Source organism: Protopterus annectens, chromosome 2.part0 (assembly GCF_019279795.1).
Source record: "Protopterus annectens isolate FY-2018-M chromosome 2.part0, PAN1.0, whole genome shotgun sequence".
Lineage (NCBI taxonomy): Eukaryota > Metazoa > Chordata > Ceratodontiformes > Protopteridae > Protopterus > Protopterus annectens.
This window is the reverse complement of record NC_056728.1, coordinates 634,275,442-634,300,489: the sequence shown is the minus strand read 5'-3', so window position 1 is coordinate 634,300,489 and position 25,048 is coordinate 634,275,442. Positions and strand designations below refer to the sequence as shown.

The 25,048-nt window shown below is 45.2% G+C and overlaps 1 protein-coding gene across 1 annotated transcript in view; it reads right to left on the bottom strand.

Moving 5' to 3' along the window:
• The window catches only part of NCBP1 (nuclear cap binding protein subunit 1), a 2,903,332-nt gene that overhangs the window by 2,645,869 nt on the left and 232,415 nt on the right, over positions 1 to 25,048 (bottom strand). The window contains exon 2 of the mRNA XM_044060340.1: positions 3,821 to 3,909. Within this exon, the coding sequence (XP_043916275.1) occupies positions 3,821 to 3,909 (89 nt within the window). The remainder of the gene's footprint in view (positions 1 to 3,820; positions 3,910 to 25,048) is intronic.

Sequence of the window (25,048 nt, the reverse complement as noted above, 5' to 3'; positions counted from 1 at the left end):
CTACAGCCCCAAGAGTTGGACGGCTCCGAAAAAGATAGAAGCCAAGCCACTCCGGGCAATGGTTGGTGTCGAGGTACCTGGAACCACTGGCGCCAACCCCTTGACACTGGGAAACCTCAAACCCGATGATTCAGAAGCCAAGGATCCGATCGGAGAAGAAGCAATGGGAAGAAAGGTAGACTGTATGCTCCCAGCTCTGGAGGGGAGGGAGCAGTCGAGACTCCCATCTGGATCTGGGTCTGGATGAATCTCTGCATCATCCTGTCCACCTCAGCTTCAGAAAGACTACAGGTGGGCCAGATGGAAGAAGCCACCGACCCAGGCTGGAGTGGCACCGGGGAGAGGCTGAGAAGGGGGATCATGCCCGAGAGACCTCCGGCGAGAAGCGGGACTACCGGAGCCAAAGGGAACTCTGGCTCGGTTCCAGGCAGGATTTGGTCAGGGCTCAACTTAAGGAGTGGCCGGGGGACCGCTTTCTAGCCAGATTCTACTCCTTATGGCGGTCTCTCTACTCCTTATGGCGGTCTCTCTGTCCCCGGCCTTCTTGGCAGGAGGTTGAGTGCCAGAGGCCGGGACAGAAGAAGATCAAGCGAAGGCCTCAAAAGGAGGAAGGCGAAGGATGACTTTGAGAAGTTTGTTCCTCCTGTCAATCAATGTGTGGGGGCTGAAGTCAGTGTAGATAGAGCAGGAGGTGTCCAGGTGAGGAACACCCACACATACTACACACTGAGCGTGGCCATCAGAAGGAGGATGCTTATGGCCACACTTAGCACATTTCCTAAAGCCCGGTTTAAGGGTTTCAGCAATGACTATAGGAAAAAAAATCAATCACACACACACATGGGACTAGCGAGAAAGTGAGAGCAAGTCACTCACCCGTAAGGAATCTTTTGGCTGATGGATCACGCTGCTGTTTGACAAGGGTATTATAGGTAGGAGAGGAGCATGGACCAGATGATGGAAAATGCGGCTGAGTTGGATCCGTACCAGATCTGTATTCCCACAGGTTGAAGACAAATGAAAACACCTTCAGATCTTCACTTATCTGGCATCTACCAATCCCTATGGGTGCTGGTTAACTGAGTTTTCTGTAGCTGTAGACATGCCAATATTTTTTTTTGTTTGTTTTTTTATGGGCTTCTCAGTAATGTGGACATCCTCATCATTCTCTGAAAGCATACCACTTAAAAATAAAACGCTGTTCTTAACATTAGCTAACTACAAAAATAACCTTATTAAGGTACCAAAAATAGGTAATCAAAGCAAAGAAATGCCACATAGACAATAAAAAAAAGACCAAGGCAAACCAGAAGTGATAAAAAGTTAACAGCAGAAATGTGGGACAAAAGCAAAGATAATACGGCTACCAGTGTCCTTAAGCTCGAGTCCAAGAAAAGCTTATTTTGAACTGGCTATGACACAACTAGTTAAAAAAAACAGCCCGACAAAATAATGGGACCCAGAGTAAACAAAGAGAAGAATATACACCTTGTCAGTTTTGAAAACTTTTGTCTAAAAGGTGTACAAAATGTATGCTCACTATACTGATTTTAAGAGAACTGTTGCTTTCTTACAACTGTTTCCTATATTCACAGGGACCTGTGAAATTACTCAACTGACAGAAGCCCCAAGTTATAAGGACAACAGAAAAACAGAGTACAGACATTCATCTGTTCATCAGCAAGGATAAAGTACAAGTTAGTCATTAATACCACCATACAGATGCCTGGAACATGAAAACACTCACTCAATATACTACATAATGCCATGAGATCTATAGTGCAACTTCGAATGCATGCAGTCACTTAAAGCCATATAATCCTTAGAACTGCATTTCCCACTGCACACAGTGTGGTCACCTCACAGCAAGAGGTTCCCCAATTTGATTCTCACTTGGGGTGCTTTGTGCATGGAGTCTGCATATCCTCCCTGTGCTCACATGGGTTTAACTCCAGGTGCTCTGGTTTCCTCCCACATTCCAAAGACATTTAGTAGGTGGACTGGACACTCTAAATTGGCTATAGGTGTGAGTGTGACAAAGTGTAGTGTGAAAGAATTACCAAGCCAGGGCTAGCCACCTAGTGGTGTAAACCTTGGCTCTAGATGAAGTAACACCCCAACCTCATGTGCAAAACAGTAAAAAGGGGTTGTGAATGGATGGATAGACAGTAACCTGAAAAATAAAATTACAGTATAACCTTGACGATTTTACATGTGTAGGGTGCCTCTAAACCAAAACTCAGCAAATGCAGACCATCCTACCAATAGCTTATCAGCGGAATCAGACCAAGTGACTACACATATACACACACACACTGACACTTTGAAATAGTGCAAAGCATTAAAAAGAAAGGTACATGCAAAGAACTAACCAACACACATTAAATTAAATGACACTTGGCTACTGGTTGCAGGAGGCAGTGGTAGGCAGACTTCGACTGTATGCTATGTTTAAGAAAAGCATGCATAAAGTTAAGACAAACAGCAGCACTATAAGGGGTACCTGGCAACTGCCAATGCATGACTGGGACAATGCACGGACACGATCAGTTTGTTTATTATGGTGCAAGGTATCACAAAAAGACAACCACAAGCATTGCCATAAACCAACAAATGTTTCATTAATGCTGTATGCTTATCCCCAAGCAGAACACACACTACTGATGCCATCCTTGGTAGGGGTGGGTGGGTGGGAGACTGACAGCATTATCGCATTTGTTGACTTTTTCGTTTATCATTTATCACACACAGTTTTTAACTTACAAGCTAACAATTAGAAAATAAAGTACTACTGAATAAACAAGATAAAAAAAACAAGTGAATGCTCTCTCTGAAAATTGTCGGGGGGGGTATTCCATTTATAACCAGACCACTCTCCAACAGCAACAGTGCAAGACTAACTGTGACCTAGGGCTCCATCTGAAACTGACAAGTCAAAGACTAAGACCTGCCTCAGCTTACTTCAAACATCTGTACCACCTCCAGTAATGTTCCTTACAGAGCACCCCAAAGTTAGCATGTCTCTACTAGTATCAACACTGGGAAACACTAATGCATCACAAGTACAAGGAGACAAAGATGGAAATGTGATAACTGGATTACAATTTTAAACTAGTCAATCTGATCTGAATTTGTTTTTCAGCATGGCTGATTTTAGATTTGTGCACAATCTCCCCAAAGAAGATTTTGCACATTTTGCAGAAGATAAGACACCCATATCTCTTGAACACAAACTGTCCACACATAGTAGCAGATCGATATGGCAACAATTTGAGGAGGATTAATCAACTCCCCATTTCTAATGAGTAAGTATAATCCAACTGAATTTGAATGTGCCAATCCACCTTTTTGTAGTGCAGCTGAAGAATGTCAACTGAAAAATGTCAAATACAAAACTCAAAATATGGCAAAATTTAAGCAAAGTATAATCTCCAGAGGAAAATGTATATAGGGTATTTTAGTTCTAGCTGACTTATAAGGTAGTTACTGAAAACTAACAAGCAAGTGAAAATGGTCACTGCTGCTGTCACAGTACTTTTTGGAAAGGTAATTTGGGGAAAAATATGCCCAGAAAGCAATCAAAGGTTAGGGAAACGCCCCTGTTAAGCAGTGAAACAAACTGTGCCACATCTAAAACCTCACAATTCATCCACATATTTTGCCACAAAAAAAAAAAAAAGTCAAGGCAAAAAGCACCCATTACAGACACCATCTCATCATCGTTCAGAGTATTCAGTTACAGTAAAACTGAAATCTCTATCTACTTTGTCTTATCAAAAATAGAGATATTAGTTGCAGCTAGCAAGAAGCAGCTTTTTACCTTTTCTCCAACCCTGCATATCAAGGATTCTAAACGATCTTCAATTTCAATGGGTTCTGATGTTCTCCTGCGTTTATGAGCTTGGCCACCTACAGAATAAAAAAAGCAAACATTTACCTCATTGACTGATGTTCAAAATCACATATAAAATGCCAGAAACAAAAGCATATTTGACTGCATAAAGCTTTGTCTTCCATGCACTACAGAAAATACAGTTGTGTACACTTGCCATAAATGTAGATGTTCAAGTGTATTCACTGTTGCAGTCATCACATTTGGGTTATCTGCCTGCAGGTAGACAGTACAGTTTTGTACACTTACCATAAATGTAGATGTTAGAGTGTCTTCACTGTTGCAGTCATGACTGTAGGGTTCTCCCCTGCCGGCAGGCAGTCCTCGGTCGGCCAGAATCCCAAAGTCTGGGTCCGGCGTCGGCTGTTCAGCCATGCTCCCTGATGTCAGAGCGCCAGGAGTACAAAGCTGACAGCAGACGCCATGTTCTCCAGTTTTTTCTTGCCCCAGATGTCAGAAGTTCCAAAATGAGCAAGGTCCCATACCCTTTGCAAATACACCACAGAAGGGTGAAAAAAGGAACCACACAAAAGAAACAATAAGAGGAGACAGGAGGGAGTGAAACCCAGACTGCAACAGTGAAGACACTCGAACATCTACATTTATGAGTGTACAACTGTACTATGTTCATCGTGTTTCACTGTTGCAGTCATGACTGTAGGGTAGAATCCCAAAGCAGAATGAAAGGGAGGTAGTCATAAAGTAGAGGGGGCGGCTATAAGACCATGCAAGACTGCAGAAGCAAAGCCTGCCCTAGACTTAGAGTAGAGAGGTAGATTGTAGTGCTTGGAAAAAGTATGCACTGAACTCCAAGTTGCAGCTTCCAAAATGTCTTTGGTAGGAACTCCCCTGAGGAAGGCAGCTGAAGTGGCAGCAGCTCTGGTAGAGTGAGTCCTTATACTCCCTGGGATTTGCTTTCCATGGTGTGAATAGCAAAATCTGATTCCATGAGCAATCCATTTAGAAATGATCCATTTTGAAATGGCTTTACCTTGGGAACTTGAAGCATAAGAAAAGTACAGTTTTGTACCTACCATAAATGTAGATGTCCGAGAGGAATGCATCTGCAGTCTTTACAAATGGGTTGTCCTGTCGTCAGGCAGCCCTTCGGTCGGCCGGATTCCAAAGTCTGGGTCTGGCTTCGGCTGGTGTCGCACTTCACCCGACGTCATTGCGGCAGTTATTTGAGTATAAAGGCATCAGCCGACGCCATTTTCCTCAGTGTTTCTTGCCCCAGATGCCAGGTGCCCTCTTGGATGGCTAAATTTGGATAAATGCCAAAGTTTCCAAATAGTAGAGAGCAAACACACAAAATAAGCATGTATGTACATATATACAAACAAATACACCATAATAGATCCCCCCCAAGCTAGCTGAAGATTGGCAAATACCCTAGGAGTACCTCAGAGGGGAAGGAGGGCGGGTAATCCTAACTGCAGATGCATTCCTCTCGGACATCGACATTTATGGTAGGTACAAAACTGTACTATGTCCTTCAAGGATGCATCTGCAGTCTTTACAAATGGGTAGAATACCATAGCTAAACTAGGGGAGGAGGAAAAGAGAAGAGATTATGGTGTAGTTAGGATCCCTTGCAAAACAGCAGTGGCAAAGCCAGCACGGGATCTAGAGTATAGAGGTAAATTATAATGCTTGGCAAATGTATGCACGGAGGTCCAAGTAGCAGCCTCTATAATGTCCTTGGTAGCCACTCCTCGTAAGAAAGCTGTGGTAGTGGCTGTAGCCCTTGTGGAGTGAGGCCTGATGTTCTCGGGAGTTTTCTTTCCATGGTAGGAGTAACAAAATCTAATGCAATTTCCTATCCATTTGGAGATTGTCTGTTTTGAAATTGGTTTTCCTTCCTTTCCTGTTGCATATGCTACCAGAAGCTGGTCAGTTTTTCTATTGTTTTTTGTCCTGTCCAGGTAGTAGCGTAATTGTCTATGTACATCCAAGGTATGTAAGAGCCTTTCTCCCCTGTTCTGCGGGTTGGGGAAGAATGTAGGAAGGTGGATAGCCTGATTTAAAGAGACTCTGGATACCACCTTAGGCATAAATGTAGGATTTGTTCTCATGGACACACTATCTTGGTGGAAGATCAGGAAGGGTTGCACTGCCATTAATGCCTGTAGTTCAGAGACCCTTCTTGCTGAAGTTATTGCCAGCAGGAAAGCAGTCTTCCAGGATAAGTATTGTAGTTCTGCTGTTGCTGCTGGTTCGAAAGGGGGGAGTGTCAGTTTTTCTAGCACAAAGTTCAAGTCCCATGCTGGCAATGGAGGTTTCCTGGGAGGTTTTACATTTTTAATTCCTCTCAGAAACTGTCTGAGCAGAGGATGCGAGAAGACAGGAGGATCCAAGCTGTATTCTGCTGAAATAGCTGATGCATGTATCTTGATGGAAGAATAGGACAGGCCTGTATGGAAGAGCTCCGCCAAGTACTCCAGGATGTTGGCTATGTTCACCAGTGTCACATCTTGCCCCTTTGCAGTACTCCAGATGAGATATCTTTTCCATTTTGCTGCATAATTCTTTCTTGTTGAAGGTCTACGAGCCTCCAGGATTATGTCTTTAACCCTTTGGGATAAATTTGGGTTAATTGCTGTTAGGTAATGTTCCAGGCAGTTAGCTGCAGAGTTTTTAGGTTTGGATGCAGGATGTTGTAGTTGTTCTGTGTTAACAGTAATGGGATCAGGGGCAGTGTCCATATTTGTTCCCGGGACATGCTCCTCAGCAGTGGATACCAATGTTGTCTTGGCCAGTCCGGAGCTATCAGAATGATCCTCGGACGTTCCTCTTTGATCTTCAGAAGCACCTTGTGCATCGAAGGAAGTGGTGGGAATGCGTATGCTGTCAGGCTTTTCCAACTGAAAGATAGGGAGTCCACCTTCCAAGCAAGTGGGTGGTAAGTCCTTGTGCAGAATTTCTTCAACTGGTGATTGAATGGGGATGCAAACAAGTCTATTTGTGGTAATCCCCATTCTCTTGTGATGGCTTTGAAGATGTCCGGATGCAGCATCCATTCGTGGGCATCTGTTGTAGTTCTGCTTAATATGTCTGCTAGAATGTTTTCCTTCCCTGGTACATAAATTGCCTGTAACTGAATGTTGTAGCTCAGAGCCACATCCCATAGGTCCAGTGCCAGCCGGCATAGGGGGTATGAGTGTGTGCCTCCCTGTTTGTTGATGTACCACATAACTGTGGTGTTGTCTGTCCTTATCAATTGGCCTTCTTGGAGAAAAGGTCTGAATGCCTGGATTGCCAATTTTACTGCCATCATTTCTTTTAGATTTATGTGCAGATGCAGCTGGTCTTGAGTCCATAGGCCTTGAATGCACTTGCCCAGCATGTGTGCCCCCCAACCGAGGTCTGTGGCATCTGTCGTGATGGTTTGTCTTGGTTGACTTTTGCAGAAGGGCAATCCTGTGTTTGATTGGCAGGCCTGAGCCCACCATAGGAACTCTTGCTTCAGGCATGGGATCATTGGAATTTTGGTTTCTAGGCTGTGCTTGTGCTGGGACCACAAATTCTTTAGGTACCACTGTAGCTTTCTCATATGCAGCCTGGCATGAGGGACCAGTATTATGCAGGATGCCATGAAGCCTAGAGCTTGTAGCACTTTTCTTGCTGTTAGATGGTTCTGCTTTGTTAATGCCAAGAAGTAGAGAGGAAGTTGCTCTTTCTTTTCTGCAGTTAGAAATGCCATTTGTTTTGATGTGTCCAGTTCTGCACCCAGAAAGGTTATTCTTTGGGATGGAATCAGCCTTGACTTTTTTGTATTGACTGTATATCCCAGGGCTTGCAGCAGGTAAATGACTCTTTGTAAGTCTTCTGTTAGTTTGTTTTTGTTGTCCGCTTGTATCAGGCAGTCGTCCAGGTAGGGATAGATTTGAATCCCCTAAAGTCTGCAATGAGCAATTACTGATGCCAGGCATTTCGTGAACACTCTGGGCGCAGTAGATAAGCCAAAGGGCAATGCTGAGAATTGATAATGCTCTGATCCTGCAAGAAATCTGAGGTATCTTCTGCAAATTGGTCTTATGGGGATGTGCAGGTATGCCTCCTTGAGATCTAGAGTTACCAGCCAAGACTCCTTGCCCAGCATGGGAAGAAGCTGCTGTAGGGTCAGCATTTTGAATTTTGGAACAATGAGGAATGTGTTTAAAGCTGAAAGGTCTAGAATAGGCCTCCATTTGTTTTCTTTTCTTGGTACCAGGAAGAGTCTGGAGTAAAATCCCTTTCCTTGCTCCATAGATGGTACCTTTTCCACAGCTCTCATTCTTAATAATTGAGATATTTGTTTTAGAGCTTCTGTCCTTTGAGTAGGTGGTAGGTTTGGCATTCCTCTTTTTCCTGGTAGAGTATGGAAATGGAACCTGTAACCTCGGTCTATAGTTTGCAAAATCCATTTTTCTCTTGTAATGCAGTGCCAGTTTCTTGAAAATAAGGTTAGCTTTCTGCCTAAGGGTGCTTCTAGTTGTTCCCTGGTAGGCGGTGCCACCGCCAAGTCACTGTGACTGAGTTGTTGTAGTGGTGGTGGCTGTATCCGTGCCTCGTTGGTTGTTACCTTGCCACTGGAGACCCCTGTAGGCACCCCTGGATTGGTTTCTGCCTCTAGAGCGCCTATTCCTGCCTCTTTGTGCCTTAGAGGAGTCCGGAAAGGACCAATTCTTGGAGGGCCAGTTCCTGCTAAACCTTGGAGGTTGAACTTGTAAGAAATCTTTCACTGTTTGCACAGATTTTGCTTTCTCTTCCATCTTTTTTAGTACCTGCTGTGCAGGGGAACCAAATAAATTGACCTTGTCCATAGGTGCATCCAAAAGCTTAGATTTGACATGGTCTGGTAATGCCTGTTCTTTCAACCATGCATGCCTCCTGATAACTGTGCCAGTCATGGCTGATCTAAAGGAAGCCTCCAGTGCATCATAGCCACATTTTAAAGAATGGTTACTAACCTGCTGTATGTTACGTACCATTTCTTGAACACACTTTTTATCTAAAGATTCTTCAGAGGACAGCTTTTTAGTCAACTGGTCAAGCATAAACTCTTGATATTGAATCATATGAAATTGGCAGTTCAAAGCTCTAGCTGACAAAGTAGCAGAGGTGTAAACTTTTTTGCCCCATCTCTCTAAGGACCTGGATTCCCTTTCAGAGGGGAGGGGGTTTTTAGTAGAAGTAGCTGCTACAGCTTTAGGACCCTGGGAGATAGTCTCTGGATCTGCAAAAGGAGCCTTATATAAATGGTGATGAGTGTCCGGGACCCTGTAGTACCTATCGGGCTTAGCAGGAGCCGGAGGTAAAGAATCAGGAGCAGTGCAAGCATCATTAAATGCATCATCAACAACAGAAAGAACTGGAGGTATAGCTAAAGGCCTATGCTGTGGCAAATGTAGAAAGGTCCTAAGCCTTTTTCTAGAGTCTGAGAAATCTTGGCCCTGCCACTGAAATTGTTCCCTCATAGCATGCAAGGTTTCCCCAAAGGAAAATTCCTCAGGAGGAGAGGCTGAAGGGATGGACTCCTCAGCATCAGAGTCTTCGTAAGGAGAATAAGAAGCCTCAGGAGGGTCTGTATGTTCTGAGTCATCAGAGGAATCATCTGTGGATACTGGCTCAGGGGGCTCTGCTCTAGGCCTCTTTTCTGGAGGAGGGAGAGAGGCCCTGTCTGGATGAGGCTGGGCTCCACGAATTAAAGAGATGAGATCCTCAGCCAAAGAAAGCATATGGGAGCTGGTGCTGGGCCTGTGAGAGGGGCTTGGCAGGCACAGGTTTTGATGCTTTGGCTGCTTTAGCCCTGGCAAAGGCCTTAATAGACATAGCTGGAGGAGGCCTAGCAGCTCCACGTGCAGGGGTTGAAATATCCAGGGGAATGGTGTCTGATAAATCTTGTGAAACCGCAACAGAAGGTTGGATTTCAGAAGCCGTTTCTACCAGGTTAGAAGAGGCCTCGGTAGAAGGCATGTTATCGGCTGAAGAAAGAACCGCTTGCTCGGTTTCGGCCGAAACCGAGACACTCGTGGTTTGCTTAACCGCGGTTTCGGCCAAAACCGCGGACCGCGAGTGTCGGTCCTTTTCTTTGTGTTTTTTGGTTATTTGCGTAGTCGGAGGATCCGACGGCATAATGTAGGCAAAATCGGAGCCGAAAATCTGTTCAGCAAACTCCGACCGACGTCTAAGCGTCCGTCGGTTAAAAGAAGCACAGGCTAGACAAGCTGCTACGTCGTGGTTTGGGCCTAAACAATGTATGCAATAGGAGTGGAAATCTTTATGAGGTATTTGTTTCCCACAAGATAAACAGTTATTAACTTTTTCTGACATCGGCTGAGGCAAGAAAGAGTCCCCAACGGGGTACTTAGCTTTATAGAAGTCTTCGAAGTAGTATTCGGTAGTAGTAATCTCTGGATCTGACCGACCGGCACTTGCGAACAGCTTCTGCTTCGGGCGCCACGCGGCAAGAAAGACTGAGGAAAATGGCGTTGGCTGATGCCTTTATACCCGAATAACTGCCGCAATGACGTCGGGTGAAGTGCGACACCAGCCGAAGCCAGATCCAGACTTTGGAATCCGGCCGACCGAAGGGCTGCCTGATGACAGGACAACCCATTTGTAAAGACTGCAGATGCATCCTTGAAGGACATCAAACAATTGCTCTGATGTCCTTGGTTCTGTCCAGGTAAAAAAGTAGTTGTCTGTGTACATCCAAGGAATGTAAGATCCTTTCCCCTTTATTTTGAGGAGTGGGGGGAAAAAGTTGGCAAGTGAATAGTTTGATTTAAAGCCACTTTGGAAACCACCTTAGGCATGAAAGTAGGATTAGTCCTTAAAGACACCCTGTCTTGATGAAAAATAGTATAAGGTTCTACAGCCATAAGAGCTTGCAACTCTGAAACTCTCCTGGCAGAGGTCAGAGCCAACAGGATGGCTGTCTTCCAAGATAAAAACTTGATGTCAGATGTGGCAGCAGGCTCAAAAGGAGGTAAGGTGAGCTTTTCCAAAACATAGTTGAGATCCCAAGCAGGAATGGGAGGAGATCTAGGGGGCCTTAAGTTCTTAGCTCCTCTGAGAAACTGTCTCATGAGCTGGTGGGAAAAGATTGGAGGGTCTGTATTACAATGAGCAGAAATAGCAGAGGCATGAATCTTTATGGAAGAGAAAGAGACCCTTATGTAAGAGGTCTGTCAGGTAAAGTAAAATCTGAGGAATGTTAGGAATAAGAGGATCAGAATCCTGAGCCTGCATCCAGGAACAAAATCTTTACCATTTTCCTGCATAAGATTTTCTAGTGCTAGGACGTCTGGCTTCTAAAATGACATCCATAACCTGCTTGGGTAGGAGAGAATGATTCAAAGACCCTGGATTAATCAGGCCGCCAGGCTGAGAGTTTGACATGGGAGTGTAGAACCTGACCCTGGTGTTGGGACAGAAGGTTCGGAGTCTGTGGTAAAACCCAAGGGGGCGCCAGACAAAGGTTTTTCAGTGTTGGGTACCAAAACTGTCGAGGTCAATTTGGGGCCAGCAAAATTATCATCTTGGGCTTGTCCTGTTTGATCTTTAATAATACTCGTGGAAGAAGGGGAAGAGGCGGAAAGGCATATCCCCGAGAGGTTTCTCCAACTGAATGATAGTGCATCCACTTTCCAAGCTTTTTCGTGGAAAGTCCTGGTGCAATAAATCTGTAGTTGATGATTGAGGTGGGATGCAAAGAGGTCTATGTGAGGACATCCCCAGACTGCAGTAATCATCTTGAATATTTCGGTGTCCAGCATCCATTCGTGTGGGTCCGAAAGATTTCTGCTCAGACTGTCTGCCAAGAAGTTTTGCTTCCCTGGTAGAAACTGTGCTTGAAGGTCCAGATTGCAAGCTAGAGCGGTGTTCCAAAGATCCATGGCTAGTCTGCAAAGGGGATAGGAATGAGATTCCCCTTGCTTGTTTATGTACCACAACTGTGGTGTTGTCTGTCCGTATCAGTAGTTGTCCTGGTTGTAGAATATTCCTGAAGGCCAATAGAGCTTTCTGTACGGCTAACATTTCCTTTAAATTGATATGCAGGTGCTTCTGATCCTTTGTCCAAAGACCCTGCAGACAGTTGCCCTGAAAATGGGCTCCCAATGCATAATCTGAGGTGTCCGTGGTCAGTATCTGAGTGGCAGGAGGCAGACAGAAGGGTTTTCCTTTGTTTAGAATACATGCCTTGGACCACCAAAGGAATTCCTTTTGAAGACAAGGCAGGACGGAGATCAGTATGTCTAAACTGTGGCAATGCTGAGATCATACACTTTTTAGGTACCACTGTATTTTCCTCATATGTAGTCTTACATATGGTACGAGAAGGCTGCAGGAGGCCATGTAACCCAAAGCCTGCAGGAATCTCCTTGCAGATAGCAGAGTTAAAGTTGCCAAGGTTTTGAAAGTTGAGGCCGCTGTAATTGTTTTTCGTATGTCAGAAATGCCATCTGGGTTGTTGTGTTTAGAGAAGCGCCCAGAAAAATTATCTGTTGTGAGGATGTCAAATTTGACTTTATGTTTACAGTGAATCCCAGGAACTTGAGAAGATTCTGAACAAACTCTAGATGCTGAAGCAAGACATCCTTGCTGTCTGCCTGAATAAGACAGTCGTCCAGATAAGGGTAAATTTGAATTCCCTTGAGTCTGCAATAAGCTACTACTGGAGCCAGGCATTTGGTAAAGACCCTGGGCACAGTAGACAATCCAAAGGGCAGCACAGAGAATTGATACTGCCTCGATCCGGCCTTGAACCTGAGGTATTTTCTGCGTTCCTGCCTGATGGGAATGTGCAAATATGCCTCCTTTAAATCCAAAGTCACCATCCATGCATTTTTGGTCAGCATTGGAAGTAGCTGCTGTAGAGTAAGCATCTTGAATTTTGGTATCTCTAGAAAAGTGTTCAAGACTGACAGATCCAGAATGGGTCTCCATGAATTTTGCTTCCTGGGGACTAGAAAGAGCCTTGAGTAAAAACCTTGTCCCATTTCTGAAAGTGGAACTAGTTCTATGGCCTTCATAGCCAAGAGAGCTTCCACCTGGTTTAAGGCCTCTGACCATTGATGTTTTGGAAGATCCGGCCATCCGCTTGGCCTTGGTAGGGTATGAAAATGGAATTTGTAACCTCTTGAAACTACATCCAGAACCCACTTGTCTTGCGTTATATGAGTCCAATTTAGGTGAAAAAGAGAAAGTTTTCCTCTGAAAGGGGCTTCCAGGCAAGAAGTTCCTGCAGCCCAACAGAGGGAGTCAATGAGTCTGTTTCCTAAGAGTTTGCGACCTGTCCTCTCCTCCCCTAGGGGTGGAAGCAGTCCACTGTCTTGGTCTATAAGAGGCTTGCGTTTGAGGCCTTCCTCGGGAGCGTCTGTATCTACCCCTCTGAGGCCTGTCTGAATTGGGAAAGGACCAGTTTTATGTAGGCCAATTCCTACTAAATCTGGGTGGCTGTACTTGTAAGAAATCTTTAACTGTTTGCATGGATTTTGCCTTGTCCTCCATCTTTTTAATCACCTCTTCAGCTTTAGATCCAAACAAAACATTATGCTGAACAGGAGCATCCAATAATTTAGCTTTTACTTGATCTGGCAAATTTTGTTCCTTTAACCAAGCATGCCTTCTAATTACTGTGCCAGAGGCAGCAGCCCTACAAGAAGCCTCTAAGCCATCAAATCCACAGTGTAAACCATGCTTCCCAACTTGTTCAGTGGCATGCTTCCCAACTTGTTCAGTGGCATGCATTAAGTCATGTAACTCCTTATCTGCACAGGCGGAAATGGAAGTTAGCTTCTGTTTTAGAACAGACAGGAGAAATTGCTGGTATTTCAGCATATGAAACTAACAGTTTAAAGCCCTAATAGATAAAGTGGCAGAAGTGTACACTTTTTTGCCTCATCTTTCTAAAGACATGGAATCCTCAGTGGGAATGGGGTTTTTAGCAGAAGCGGCCTTTACGCCCTTGGGACCCTGAGAAATGGCTTCAGGGTCAGCAGTAGGGTTCTTGTATACAAACTGGTGGGAATCAGGAACCCTATAGTATCTGTCTGGCTTAATAGGAGCTGGAGGAGAAGAATCAGGAGTTAAGTTAGCCTCCGAAAAAGCATCATCCACAATATCTAAAACAGGAGGAATAGCCAGGGGTCTATGTTGGGGAAGAAGAAGAAAATCCCTTAGTCTTTTCTTAGATTCTGAATACTCCTGTCCTTCTCAGTGGAAATGTTCCCTCATTTCATGCAAAGTTTCCCCAAAAGAGAAATTCTCAGGGGGAGAAGCTGAAGGAATGGATTCCTCAGCATCAGAATCCTCATAAGGAGGGAAAGAATATTCCTGGTCAGAAGAAACTGAAGAAACAGAAGCCTGATCAGAGGAGTCATAATAAACTTCCTGCCTTGGCCTTTTATCTGGAGGGGTATGTGAACCCCTAATCATACTAAGCAAGTCCTCCGCCATCTTAAGTAACTGTTTCTGAGACTTGGGAGCCAGATCAGAAGAGGCCTGGGCTGCAGTCTTTGATTTGGACGGAGTCTTTGCCTTTGTCTTTGGCTTTGCCTTTATTAGAAGCGGAGTAGGCCTGAAAACCCCTTCGGAAGCCGGTACCTGCACAGCGGCTCCGGACCCATCCGAAGGGGCATTGTCCGAAGGTCCTGCAACAGAAATATTCAAAGGCCTAGTTGGCTCCTCGTGGGAGTCAGTTTCGGCTATCTGTTCCGAAATGGACGACGACAGGGGCTGCAAAAGCGCCTCACTGACGACGGCTAAACCTGAAGCTGGCTCTGCTTGTGCGATATCGTCTGATTTGGACCTCGGAGGCCTGTCTTTGTCCTTGCGTCGTTTGTGAACTCTGGTAGCCAGAACCATATCAGATGACATTTTGTAATTAAAACGCCTACCGAAGTAATGAAATGCAAAATCGTACCTTCATTTAATAGTACGTTGATTGAATCTAGCACAAAACCGACAACTAGCTACGTCGTGGTTAGGGCCTAAGCAAGGAATACAGTAAGAATGAAAATCCTTAAGAGGTATTTGCTTCCCACATGAAATACAATTAACGTTTTCTGACATTGGACTGGAGCAAGAAAAAAAGTTTCCCCAACGGGGTACTTAGCTTTAAGTAGGTTAAGAAAGTCTTCGGACTGAAGTTTGTTTAGAAAAAATTGCCAGGAGTCAGCCGACTGGCACTTGCGAACTGCTATCGCCGCACGGCAAGAAAGACTGGAGAACATGGCGTCGGCTGTCAGCTTTGTACTCCTGGCGCTCTGACGTCGGGGAGCATGGCTGAACAGCAGACGCCGGACCCAGACTTTGGGATTCTGGCCGACCGAGGACTGCCTGCCGGCAGGGGAGAACCCAACAGTCATGACTGCAACAGTGAAACACGATGAACATCTCAGCCGGTCTGAATACCAGAGTCTTGGGATTTCTGTGTCTGATACTGTCGTCTCTTCCATGACGTCCGGTCGTCAGGGGTATAAAACATGCAGCTGACGCCATTACAGTTTTTCTTGCCCCAGATGTCAGGAGCCCCCAATATAGGAAGCAATTACATGGTATGGAACACCCCCAGCCAAAAGCAAATACCAATGATATAAAATATGCCAAACAAAAAGATAGGTAGAGGTAAAGAGAAGTTAGGGGGCTGGAGGGAGGGTAACTAGAACGGCAACAGTGAATACACTTGAACAATCTACATTTATGGTAAGTGTACACAACTGTACTATTTTCTCCATGTTTCACTGTTGCAGTCATCACATTTGGGTTGATTCCCAAAGCCGAGGATGGGTGGAGGTAGTTAAGAAGCATTGGGGCTGGCAATCAGGCCCTGTAAGACTGCTGTGGCATAGTTGAGTGGCAATGCTTGGTGAAAGTGTGTACAGAGCTCCAGGTTGCAGCTTCCAGGATGCCCCTGGTAGGAACTTCCTTGAGAAATACTGTAAAGGTTGATGTAGCCCTAGTGGAATGTATTCTGATCCCCTGTGGGGTAGGTTTCCCATGGTGTCTGTAGTAGAAATGGATGCAGTGTGCTATCCATTTAGAAATGGTTTGCTTTGAATTGGCCTTGCCCTCTGCCCCTGCAGCAAAGCCGACTAGCAGCTGGTCAGATTTTCTGAAAGACTTAGTCCTGTCCAAATAGAATCTAAGCTGCCAGGGAGTGCAGGATCCTTTCCCCTTTATTCTGAGTATTAGGGAAAAAAGTTGGCAAATTAATGGACTGATTTAAAGCCACACTAAATATCACCTTGGGCATAAATGATGGGTTAGTCCTGAGGGAAACCCTGTCCGCATGGAAGATAATGAAGGGTTCCACGACCACAAGGGCCTGCAATTCAGACACACTTCTTGTTGAAGTGATGGCTAGAAGTAAAGCTGTTTTCCATAACAGGAATTTTAACTCTGCTGTAACAGCAGGTTCAAAGGGCGGAAGAGTGAGCTTTTCCAATACAAAGTTAAGGTCCCAGGCTGGAGTGGGAGCTCTCCTGGGAAGTCTTAAATTTTTGGCTCCTCTCAGGAACTGTTTGTCCAGAGGATGAGAGAAGAGGAATGACTCAGTATTATAATGAGGTGAGATGGCAGAGGCATGAATCTTAATTGAAGAGAAGAATAGGTCTTTGTGGTGCATTTCCGTTAAGTAATTAATCCAGTATATGAGGCAAGCTGGGCACAGTTGTGTCCATTCCCTGAGAATGGCTCCAGGAACAGCATCTTTTCCACTTTTCCAAATAGGATTTTCTAATACTAGGCCTCCTTGCCTCAAAAATGACATCCAGCACCTGCTTACTGAGGGTTGCTGGGGATGAGCCAGGCTGCTAGGTTCAGGGTCTGTAGCTGAGGGTGCAAAATCTGGCCCTCCTGCTGGGACAGCAGGGAAGGGGGTCTGAGGTAGGTGCCATGGTGGCACTACTGTTAGACTGCGCAAAACAGGGTACCAGCGCTGGCATGGCCAGTCTAGTGCAATCAGGATTGTCCTTGGCTTGTCCTGTTTGATCTTTAGTAGAACCTTTGAGAGGAGGGGCAGAGGGGGAAAGGCATAGATTGAGAGGCTTTCCCAGGTAAAGGACAGGGCATCCACTTTCCAAGCTTGGCTGTGGGGAGTTCTGGTGCAATATTTGCTCAATTGATAGTTCTGAGGGGAAACAAAGAGGTCCACCTCTGGTGCCCCCACCTGTGTCTCAAAAGCTTGAATATTCTGGGCTCCAGTTTCCACTCGTGTGGGTCCATAAGATTTCTGCTCAAGTCGGACAGTGAATTTAGTTTGCCTGACAGGAATTGAGTTTGCAGGTGCACGTGGTTGCTCAAGGCTGTGTTCCACAGAGCTGTGGATAATCTGCAGAGTGGGTAGGAATTGGTTCCCCCTGCTTGTTTATGTACCACATAACTGTGGTGTTGTCTGTCTTTACCAACAGTTGCCCTGGAAGAACAAGGCCTTTGAAGGCTGTCGGAGCATTCTGTACAGCTAGCATTTCTTTTTGATTGATATGCAGGTGCATTTGCTTTGGGCTCCATTTGCCTTGAATGCACTGTCCTGCCATGTGAGCCCCCCATGCATAGTCTGATGCGTCTGTTAGGGTCTGGGTGGCCGGGGGTTGAGTGAAAGGGAGTCCCTTGTTGTGGTAGCAGGCCTCTGCCCACCAAAGGAACTCTGTCCTTAGGCAAGGAAGGATAGGAATCATTGTTTCCATTTCCTGAGAATGTTGACACCAGAGACCTTTTAAATACCATTGAAGTTTACTCATATGCAGTCTTGCATATGGAATTAGTAGAATGCAAGAGGCCATGAACCCTAGGGCTTGCAGATACCTGGGTTTTGGTGGCCAGTAGACTGAAGTAGTCTGCCAAATAAATTTGTTTTTCTGGAGTGAGAAATACCATCTGGGAAATTGTGTTCAAGTTTGCGCCTAGGAATACAATCTGTTGGCTGGGTACCAGATGTGATTTATTTTCGTTGATGGTGTACCCCAGTGAAGTTAGAAGTCTCTTTACAAATGTCAGGTGCTGGAGTAGCAATTCCAGACTGTCCGCCTGAATCAGGCAATCATCCAAGTATGGGTAAATTTTAATTCTTCTCTGCCTGCAATATGCAATGGCTGGAGCTAGGCATTTTGTGAATACCCTGGGCGCAGTAGATAAGCCACTGGGAAGTGCAGAGAACTGACAGTGCATACAGCCTGCTCTGAAATGTGGGTATTTCCTGCAACATTCGCTTATGGGGATGTGCAGGTAAGCTTCTTTTACGTCTAGGGCTGCTAGCCAGGAGTCCTTGGCTAGCTTAGGAAGCAGCTGCTAGAAAGTAAGCATTTTGAATTTTGGAACAACCAGAAAGGTGTTGAGAATAGACAGATCCAGGAGAGAGACCAAGAGGTTTCTTTTTTGGGTACCACAAACAGTCTGGAATAAAAGCCTTGTTCCCTTTGTTCTGCTGGGACAGGTTGAATAGCCTTGACACTGAGGACACGAAGTACTTGCTTTTTGGGCCTCTGCCCACTGGTTTGGGGGGAGGTCTGGCCATCCACTTGGGGTTGGGAGTGAGTGGAAGTGGAATCTGTATCCCTGGGAAACCGTGTTTAAGACCCATCTGTCCTGGGTAAAGTACTCCAAGTTTTTGTCATACAGGGCAAGTCTCCCTCCTAAAGGTGCAAGTACTTGGGTAAGGCTTGGAAGAGTTAAGGATAAGTCATTGCGAGATTTTACCATAGGATGGCGGTTTACTACTCCCCGTTTTGGAGATGGCAGCATTCCATTGCTTAGATCTGTGCATACCCAGAGACTGTAGACTTGGTGGTCTGCTGCCCCTGGGGTTGGACTAAGAAGGTCTGGGAGGGACTGGAAAAAAACAGATTTTTGATGGCCAATGCCTACTGAATCTAGGTGGTTGTACCTGTAGGAAATCTTTAACAGTTTGCATAGATTTAGCTTTTTTTCCACCATCCTTTTGAGGACGACTTCTGCTTTACTGCCAAATAGACGCTCTTGGTTTAACGGTGCATCTAGTAATTTTGCTTTGACATGGTCTGGCAAGGTTTGTTCCTTAAGCCAAGCATGCCTTCTAAGAACACACCCAGTGACAGCAGCCCTGCAAGATGCTTCTACGGCATCAAAACCACATTGCAAAGTATGTTTACCAACTTGGTTAGCAGAATGCATTAACTCTTGTAAACCTTTACGTTCTGCACAATCAGGAATCAACATCATTTTCTGTTTAATTAGTTCCATAATATGTTGCTGACACTTTAACATATGAAACTGGCAATTTAAAGCCCTGATGGCAAGAGTGGCAGAGATGTATACCTTCTTACCCCATCTGTCTAAAGCCCTAGAATCCCTGTCCGAAGGGGTAGGATTTTTGGCTGCTGTAGCCTTAATGCCTTTAAGTCCCTGGGAAATGGTCTCTGGATCCACAGCAGGATTCTATAGCACCAGTCAGGTTTTCTGGGAGCTGGAAGCAAAGTATGAGGGGTAATGCTGGTTTCCAAGAAGACATCATCTACAATTTCCAGAACAGGAGGGCTATCTAGAGGCCTGTGCCAAGGCAAGTTTAAAAATTCCCCGAGTCTCTTTTTGAACTGAAAGTAGTCCTGGCTCTCCCAGCGGAAATGCTCTCAAGGGTATGCAGGGTTTAACCAAAAGAAAAATCTTCTGGTGGAGAAGCAAAGGGAATGGAATCCTCTGCATCAGAATCCTCATAGGTAGATAAGGGTATGTCCTGGTAATCAGAAGGGTCAGAGTTATCAAACGCCTGATGTGAAGAATCAGAAAAAAATCAGTTCTTGGTCTTTTTGAGGGGGAAGGCCGACTTCCCCTAATTAAAGTAATCAGGTCTTCAGCCATTCTAAGCATTTGTGTTTTGTGGCATGTGGGCCTGAGAATGCACTTTGGTCATTGGTTTCCTAGGCGTAGTGCGAACTCTAGCCCTGAGAAATTTGGTATTTTTGGTTTAAAATGAAGTCGTCCGTTTAATATGAAAATTGGAAGGCCTGAACACACCCTCAGAAGCCTGTGCCTACACAGCGCCTCCGAACCCAACCAAGGTAGAGACATCCGCAGGTTCCATAGTCTTAGAAGCATCTCGTGGCATAACTAACTCCAAATGGGTCTCAGTACAGGCTTGCGAATCTGTAGAAGCGGGTATCAGGGGCTGTGAAAGCACCTCACTGAGTACCGGACTGCTGACTAGCTTAACGGTAGCACTGTCTGCAGTTTTGGACCTATGTGGTCCGTCTCTGTCTTTATCCTTACGTTTTTTCGAAAGATCAGTAGTCGCATAGCTTATCGAAGCCATTTCAGAATACAGAGATAGAGAGCGAAAGAATTTAACGACAAAAATAGCCCAACAATGAATAGTTCGGATGTTGAACAAGACACAAAACCGACAGCAAGGGACGTCGTGGTCAGGGCCTAAACAGGTGACGCTGTAAGAATGAAAATCTCAGTGAGGTATTTGCTTTCCACAGGCAAGACAATTACATTTTTTCTGACATTGGATAGAGCAAGAAAAAAGGATCCCCAACGGGTACTTATCTTTTAGAAGACTTCAGGTCTGAAACTCGAAAAACGAAAATTTCAGTAGATGGCCGACCAGCACTTGCGAACTGCTTCTGCTTCGGGCACCGCACAGCAAGAAAGACTGATGTAATGGCATCGGCTGCATGTTTTATACCGCTGAAGACCTGACGTTATGGAAGAAGCGACAGCATCCAATGCAGAAATCCCAAGACTGTGGTATTCAGGCCAGCTGAGGGCTACCTGCAGGCAGCTAACCCAAATGTGATGACTGCAACAGTGTAACACGAAGAGCATCAATTAACCACTAATAATGCTCTTATTACCTGCAGCACTGGCAAATATACCATTGCATACCTTGCTTCAAGGGTTTGTAAAGCCTGTGGTGATCCTACTACTATTTATTGAACCTAAAAGACAATAAGACTGCTATAGATCCATAGCAAATCAAGGTTATGGGTACTTACCCACAATAACAAATCCATCTTTGGCAACCCCCAATAATTTAGTTGGCAAGACTTAGGACAACCCAGATGAATTTTTCCCAGATTGACAGACACCCTACTTTTCTATTACTCACAACGCAGTTCTCCATTTCCAGTTCTGGACAGCAAGCCTGGACATGAAAGCAATGTCCATCTTATAATACATCAAATATGCTAAGGGTATGATCAAGCTGCTGATGCAGACTCCATCTTAGGCAGCATTACAGAAAAAAAATGTAATTGGCAACCATTCTGCTAGAATAAATGCTTAACGGTAGCAAAAGAGTCCTTCTGCATTTCCCCCAGAAAACTGCAATGCAGCTTAATAACCAAGTGGAAGCATATGCTTTGAAATGTTCTTTTTCAACATAAATTTGGCAAATAATGCAGAAGCAATTGTTCCTCTAAACCAATACAATTCTGGCCACATAAAATCTAACCTGTATGAGCATCCATTTGCTGGACAAGACAAATATTCTCAGTCATTACAGTATTCAACTGTAGAAAGAACAAAGGCACATTGACTAACGTTAAATTTCTACAGCTACACTGGGTATAAAAGTTGGATCACTGCTAAGTGTCACAGTTATTTATGGAAAAATGTAAAAGTAGAAAATCTGACAGAAAATGTCTGAAGCCAGAGATTCTCAACCCTAACAAATATCCCATGGAGGATAAGAAGAAGTTATGTACCTACCATAACGTTCCATGTTAGTTGTCTTCTCTCGCCTTCTTTCTTGCTTGATGGGTTCGGAGCCGATCCTCGGCTCCGACTCGGCACTTGCTAAGCTCGAGGCAGCCCCATATCCCATGATGCAAGGCGGTAAGTACCCAGATCTCGTTTGATGACAAAAGGGCAATAGCACCAAGCATGAACACTTCCCAAAGGAAGAAAGAAAAACCTGCAGGATGGAAGAAGGACCAGCTCTGTATGGTCTTCAGCATAAAAATTCTTTGTAGAAAAAGGTCTGTCCAGGCCTGGGGGAAGGAGGGAGGTCAAGAAAGAAGGCAGAGAAGACAACTCACATGGAACGTTATGGTAGGTACAAAACTTGTTAATGTTAAGTTGTCAATCTCGCCTTCATTCTTGCTTGATGGGACCGTCCTAGCACCTCTATCCTGGGTGGCTCAATGGAACAGACTCTTGAGGACTGTAGAGCCAAAACTGGCTCTGTCCCTGGAGGCCAAGTCCAATTTGTAATGGGAAACAAAAGTATGAGGAGTGGCCCAAGTGGCCGCTGCACAAATAGTATCTAAAGGAAGTCTAGCTTGAAAAGCTGTAGAAGTAGCTAAGCTTCTAGTTGAATGTGCTTTAGGTTTTGAGCACAGCTGTTTTCCTGAGCCGATAAATTTCAGAGATGACAGAAGAAAGCCATCTAGATAAGGTCACTTTTGAGACAGGAAGGCCTTTCTTGTTATCAGCATAGGAAACAAAGAGTTGATCGGATTTCCTAAATTGTTTAGTTCTGTCCAAATAATATCCGAGTTGGCAGTGGACATCAAGATAATGTAGTTTTTGTTCCGATCTGTTTGAATAGTTTGGAAAAAATACAGGGAGATCAATGGATTGATACAAATTAGTCTTTGAGGCGACCTTAGGCAAAAAGGTCGGATTAGTTCTCAATGAAACTCTGTCTTTGTGAAAGACCAAATAGGGGGGTCGAACCGATAGAGCATGAAGTTCAGTCACCCTCCTGGCAGATGTAATCGCTACTAGGAATAAGGTTTTCCATGAAAGAAATTTCAGGGAGCAAGAAACAGCTGGCTCGAAGGGGGGAAGAATCAAGGATGTCAGCACTAAATTTAGATCCCATTGAGGAGGAGGATTCCTGACTGGAGGCTTCAGTAGGAAAATTCCTTTCAAGAAGGTTCTACAAAGCCTGTGGGACATAATATTGTGATCTGCGAACCCGACATGAAAGTTCGAGATAGCAGCCAATTGAACTCTAACTGTGGAATAAGAGGAGCCTGCATGAAAAATCTCCACTAAGAAATCCAAAACTGCCTGAACTGGGGCAGTGAAGGGATCAATATTCTTGGCATTAGCCCAATAAGAGAAACGTTTCCATTTGCTTGTATAAATCCTCCTGGTAGAGGATTTTAAAGAAGCTACTAGAATGTCTCTAACGGGGTTAGAGATCAAAGGAAGCCTGGCTAAGGAAGGAAGTGGAGCAACCATGCTGTGAGGTTGAGAGAAGGGATAGACCGGTGCAGCTGACCGGATAGGTGAATCAGAAGATCTGGCACTGGGTCCAGATGCCACGGCTGCACCAAAAGGTGACGATGGAGGAACGGAAACCAAATTTGTCGAGGCCAATAAGAAGCAATGAGAATCATTTTGGCTCTCAAAACGGTTGCTTTCTGGATAACTTGAGGGATCAGGGGAAAAGGAGGAAAGGCATAAAGAAGTCCCTGGGGCCAATCCTGGGTCAGAGCGTCTCTGGGGGAATGGCCTGGCAGAGGGAAGAGAGAGAAGAAGTCTGGGCATTTGCTGTTTTGGGGAGTAGCAAAAAGATCGCAACATGGGCGACCCATTCCAGAAAAATCTCTTCCACTATAGATTGCTTGAGAGACCACTCGTGAGGCATGAGAATAGCTCTGCTCAATCTGTCCGCTAAAATGTTGGTTTTCCCAGGGATGTGCGTTGCTACCAGAAACCGATGAGAGGAGATCGCCCATTGCCAAAGTCTGAGCGCTTCTCGACACAAGGGGTAGGACTTGGTTCCGCCCTGTTTGTTGATATACCAAACTACAGACATGTTGTCTGTGTGGACTGCAATTGTCCCTACGGGAAGAAAGTCGTTGAGGGCTTGCAACGTTAAAAGCACTGCTCTCATCTCTAGGACATTTATGTGCAGGTGGTACTCGAACGGTTGCCACATCCCATGAACCATCCTGCCCTGATAATGACCCCCCCACCCGATCAGGGAGGCATCCGTGGTGACAGTGGCTACCGGGGATGGGGGTACAAAGTGTCTGCCTTGGTGAACCTGGGGAGAAGTGATCCACCAAGCAATATGATTTTTGCAAATCTGTGTCACCAGAATTTGGTGACGCATTGGAAGCTGTTGGTAAGACCACTGAGTGAACAACATCCACTGAAGAAGGCGCATGTAGAAGCGAGCCAGGGGAAGAAGAGTAATGGCCGCAGCCATGAGGCCTAATACCTTTAGAACCATTCTGGCCTGTACTTTCTTGTTGGCTAGAATGATCCTGACGTGACTTTGAATGTCTGAAACTCTTTGATCTGTAAGGGTAGCTGACATCCGAACAGTGTTTAAGTTTGCGCCTATGAAAGTAATAGACTGGCAGGGCGATAAGGATGACTTTTCGAAGATGATCGAGATGCCCAAATGAGAACAAAGATTTATTGTGTAATTCCTGGCTTGAACAAGCTGATGCCTGGTGGTGGCTGAAAGGAGCCAGTCGTCGAGATACGGAAACACCTGGAATCCTTGACGTCTCAGGTGAGCCGTGACCACTGCCATGCATTTGGTGAACACTCTGGGGGCTGTAGTGAGACCAAAGGGCAGGGCGCTGAACTGGAAATGACTGGACTCCAGCCGAAAGCGGAGAAATCTCCTGGAGCGTCTGTGAATTTTTATGTGATAGTACGCATCCTGAAGATCTATTGAGCACATCCAGTTGTCCTTCTGTAAGAAGGGCAGAATTGACTGAAGAGTGACCATTCGGAATCTTGTCTTCCTCACAGACTTGTTGAGTCTGCTGAGATCCAATATTGGTCTCCAGTCTCCGTCTTTTGGGGACCAAAAGAACCTTGAGTAGATTCCGGCTCTGAATGGTCTGTTGTAACTGGCTGAATGGCTCTTTTTTGCAGTAGTTTTAAGACTTCTAACTCTGCAATTTCCCTTAGACCGGGTGGTACATCTGGAAGGGAATTTGAGGGATAGAAAGGACTTTCCTCGAAAGGAATTTTGTAACCCTCGGATATGATCGACTGTACCCATCTGTCTTGAGTGAGGGAACGCCAGGCTTCTGGGTACAGCGATAGTCTTCCCCTGACTGCCTCCAAGGAGGGACAGCCGGGCAACATCTCAGGGATGCTGAAAGGGCTTATCAGAGAGAGGCTCTCTGTTTCCCTGGTTTTGTGGACCCCCTCTGCCTCTAGAGCGGCGTCTGTTGTTGTTACCCCCTCTGCCTCTAGGGGTAAACTGAC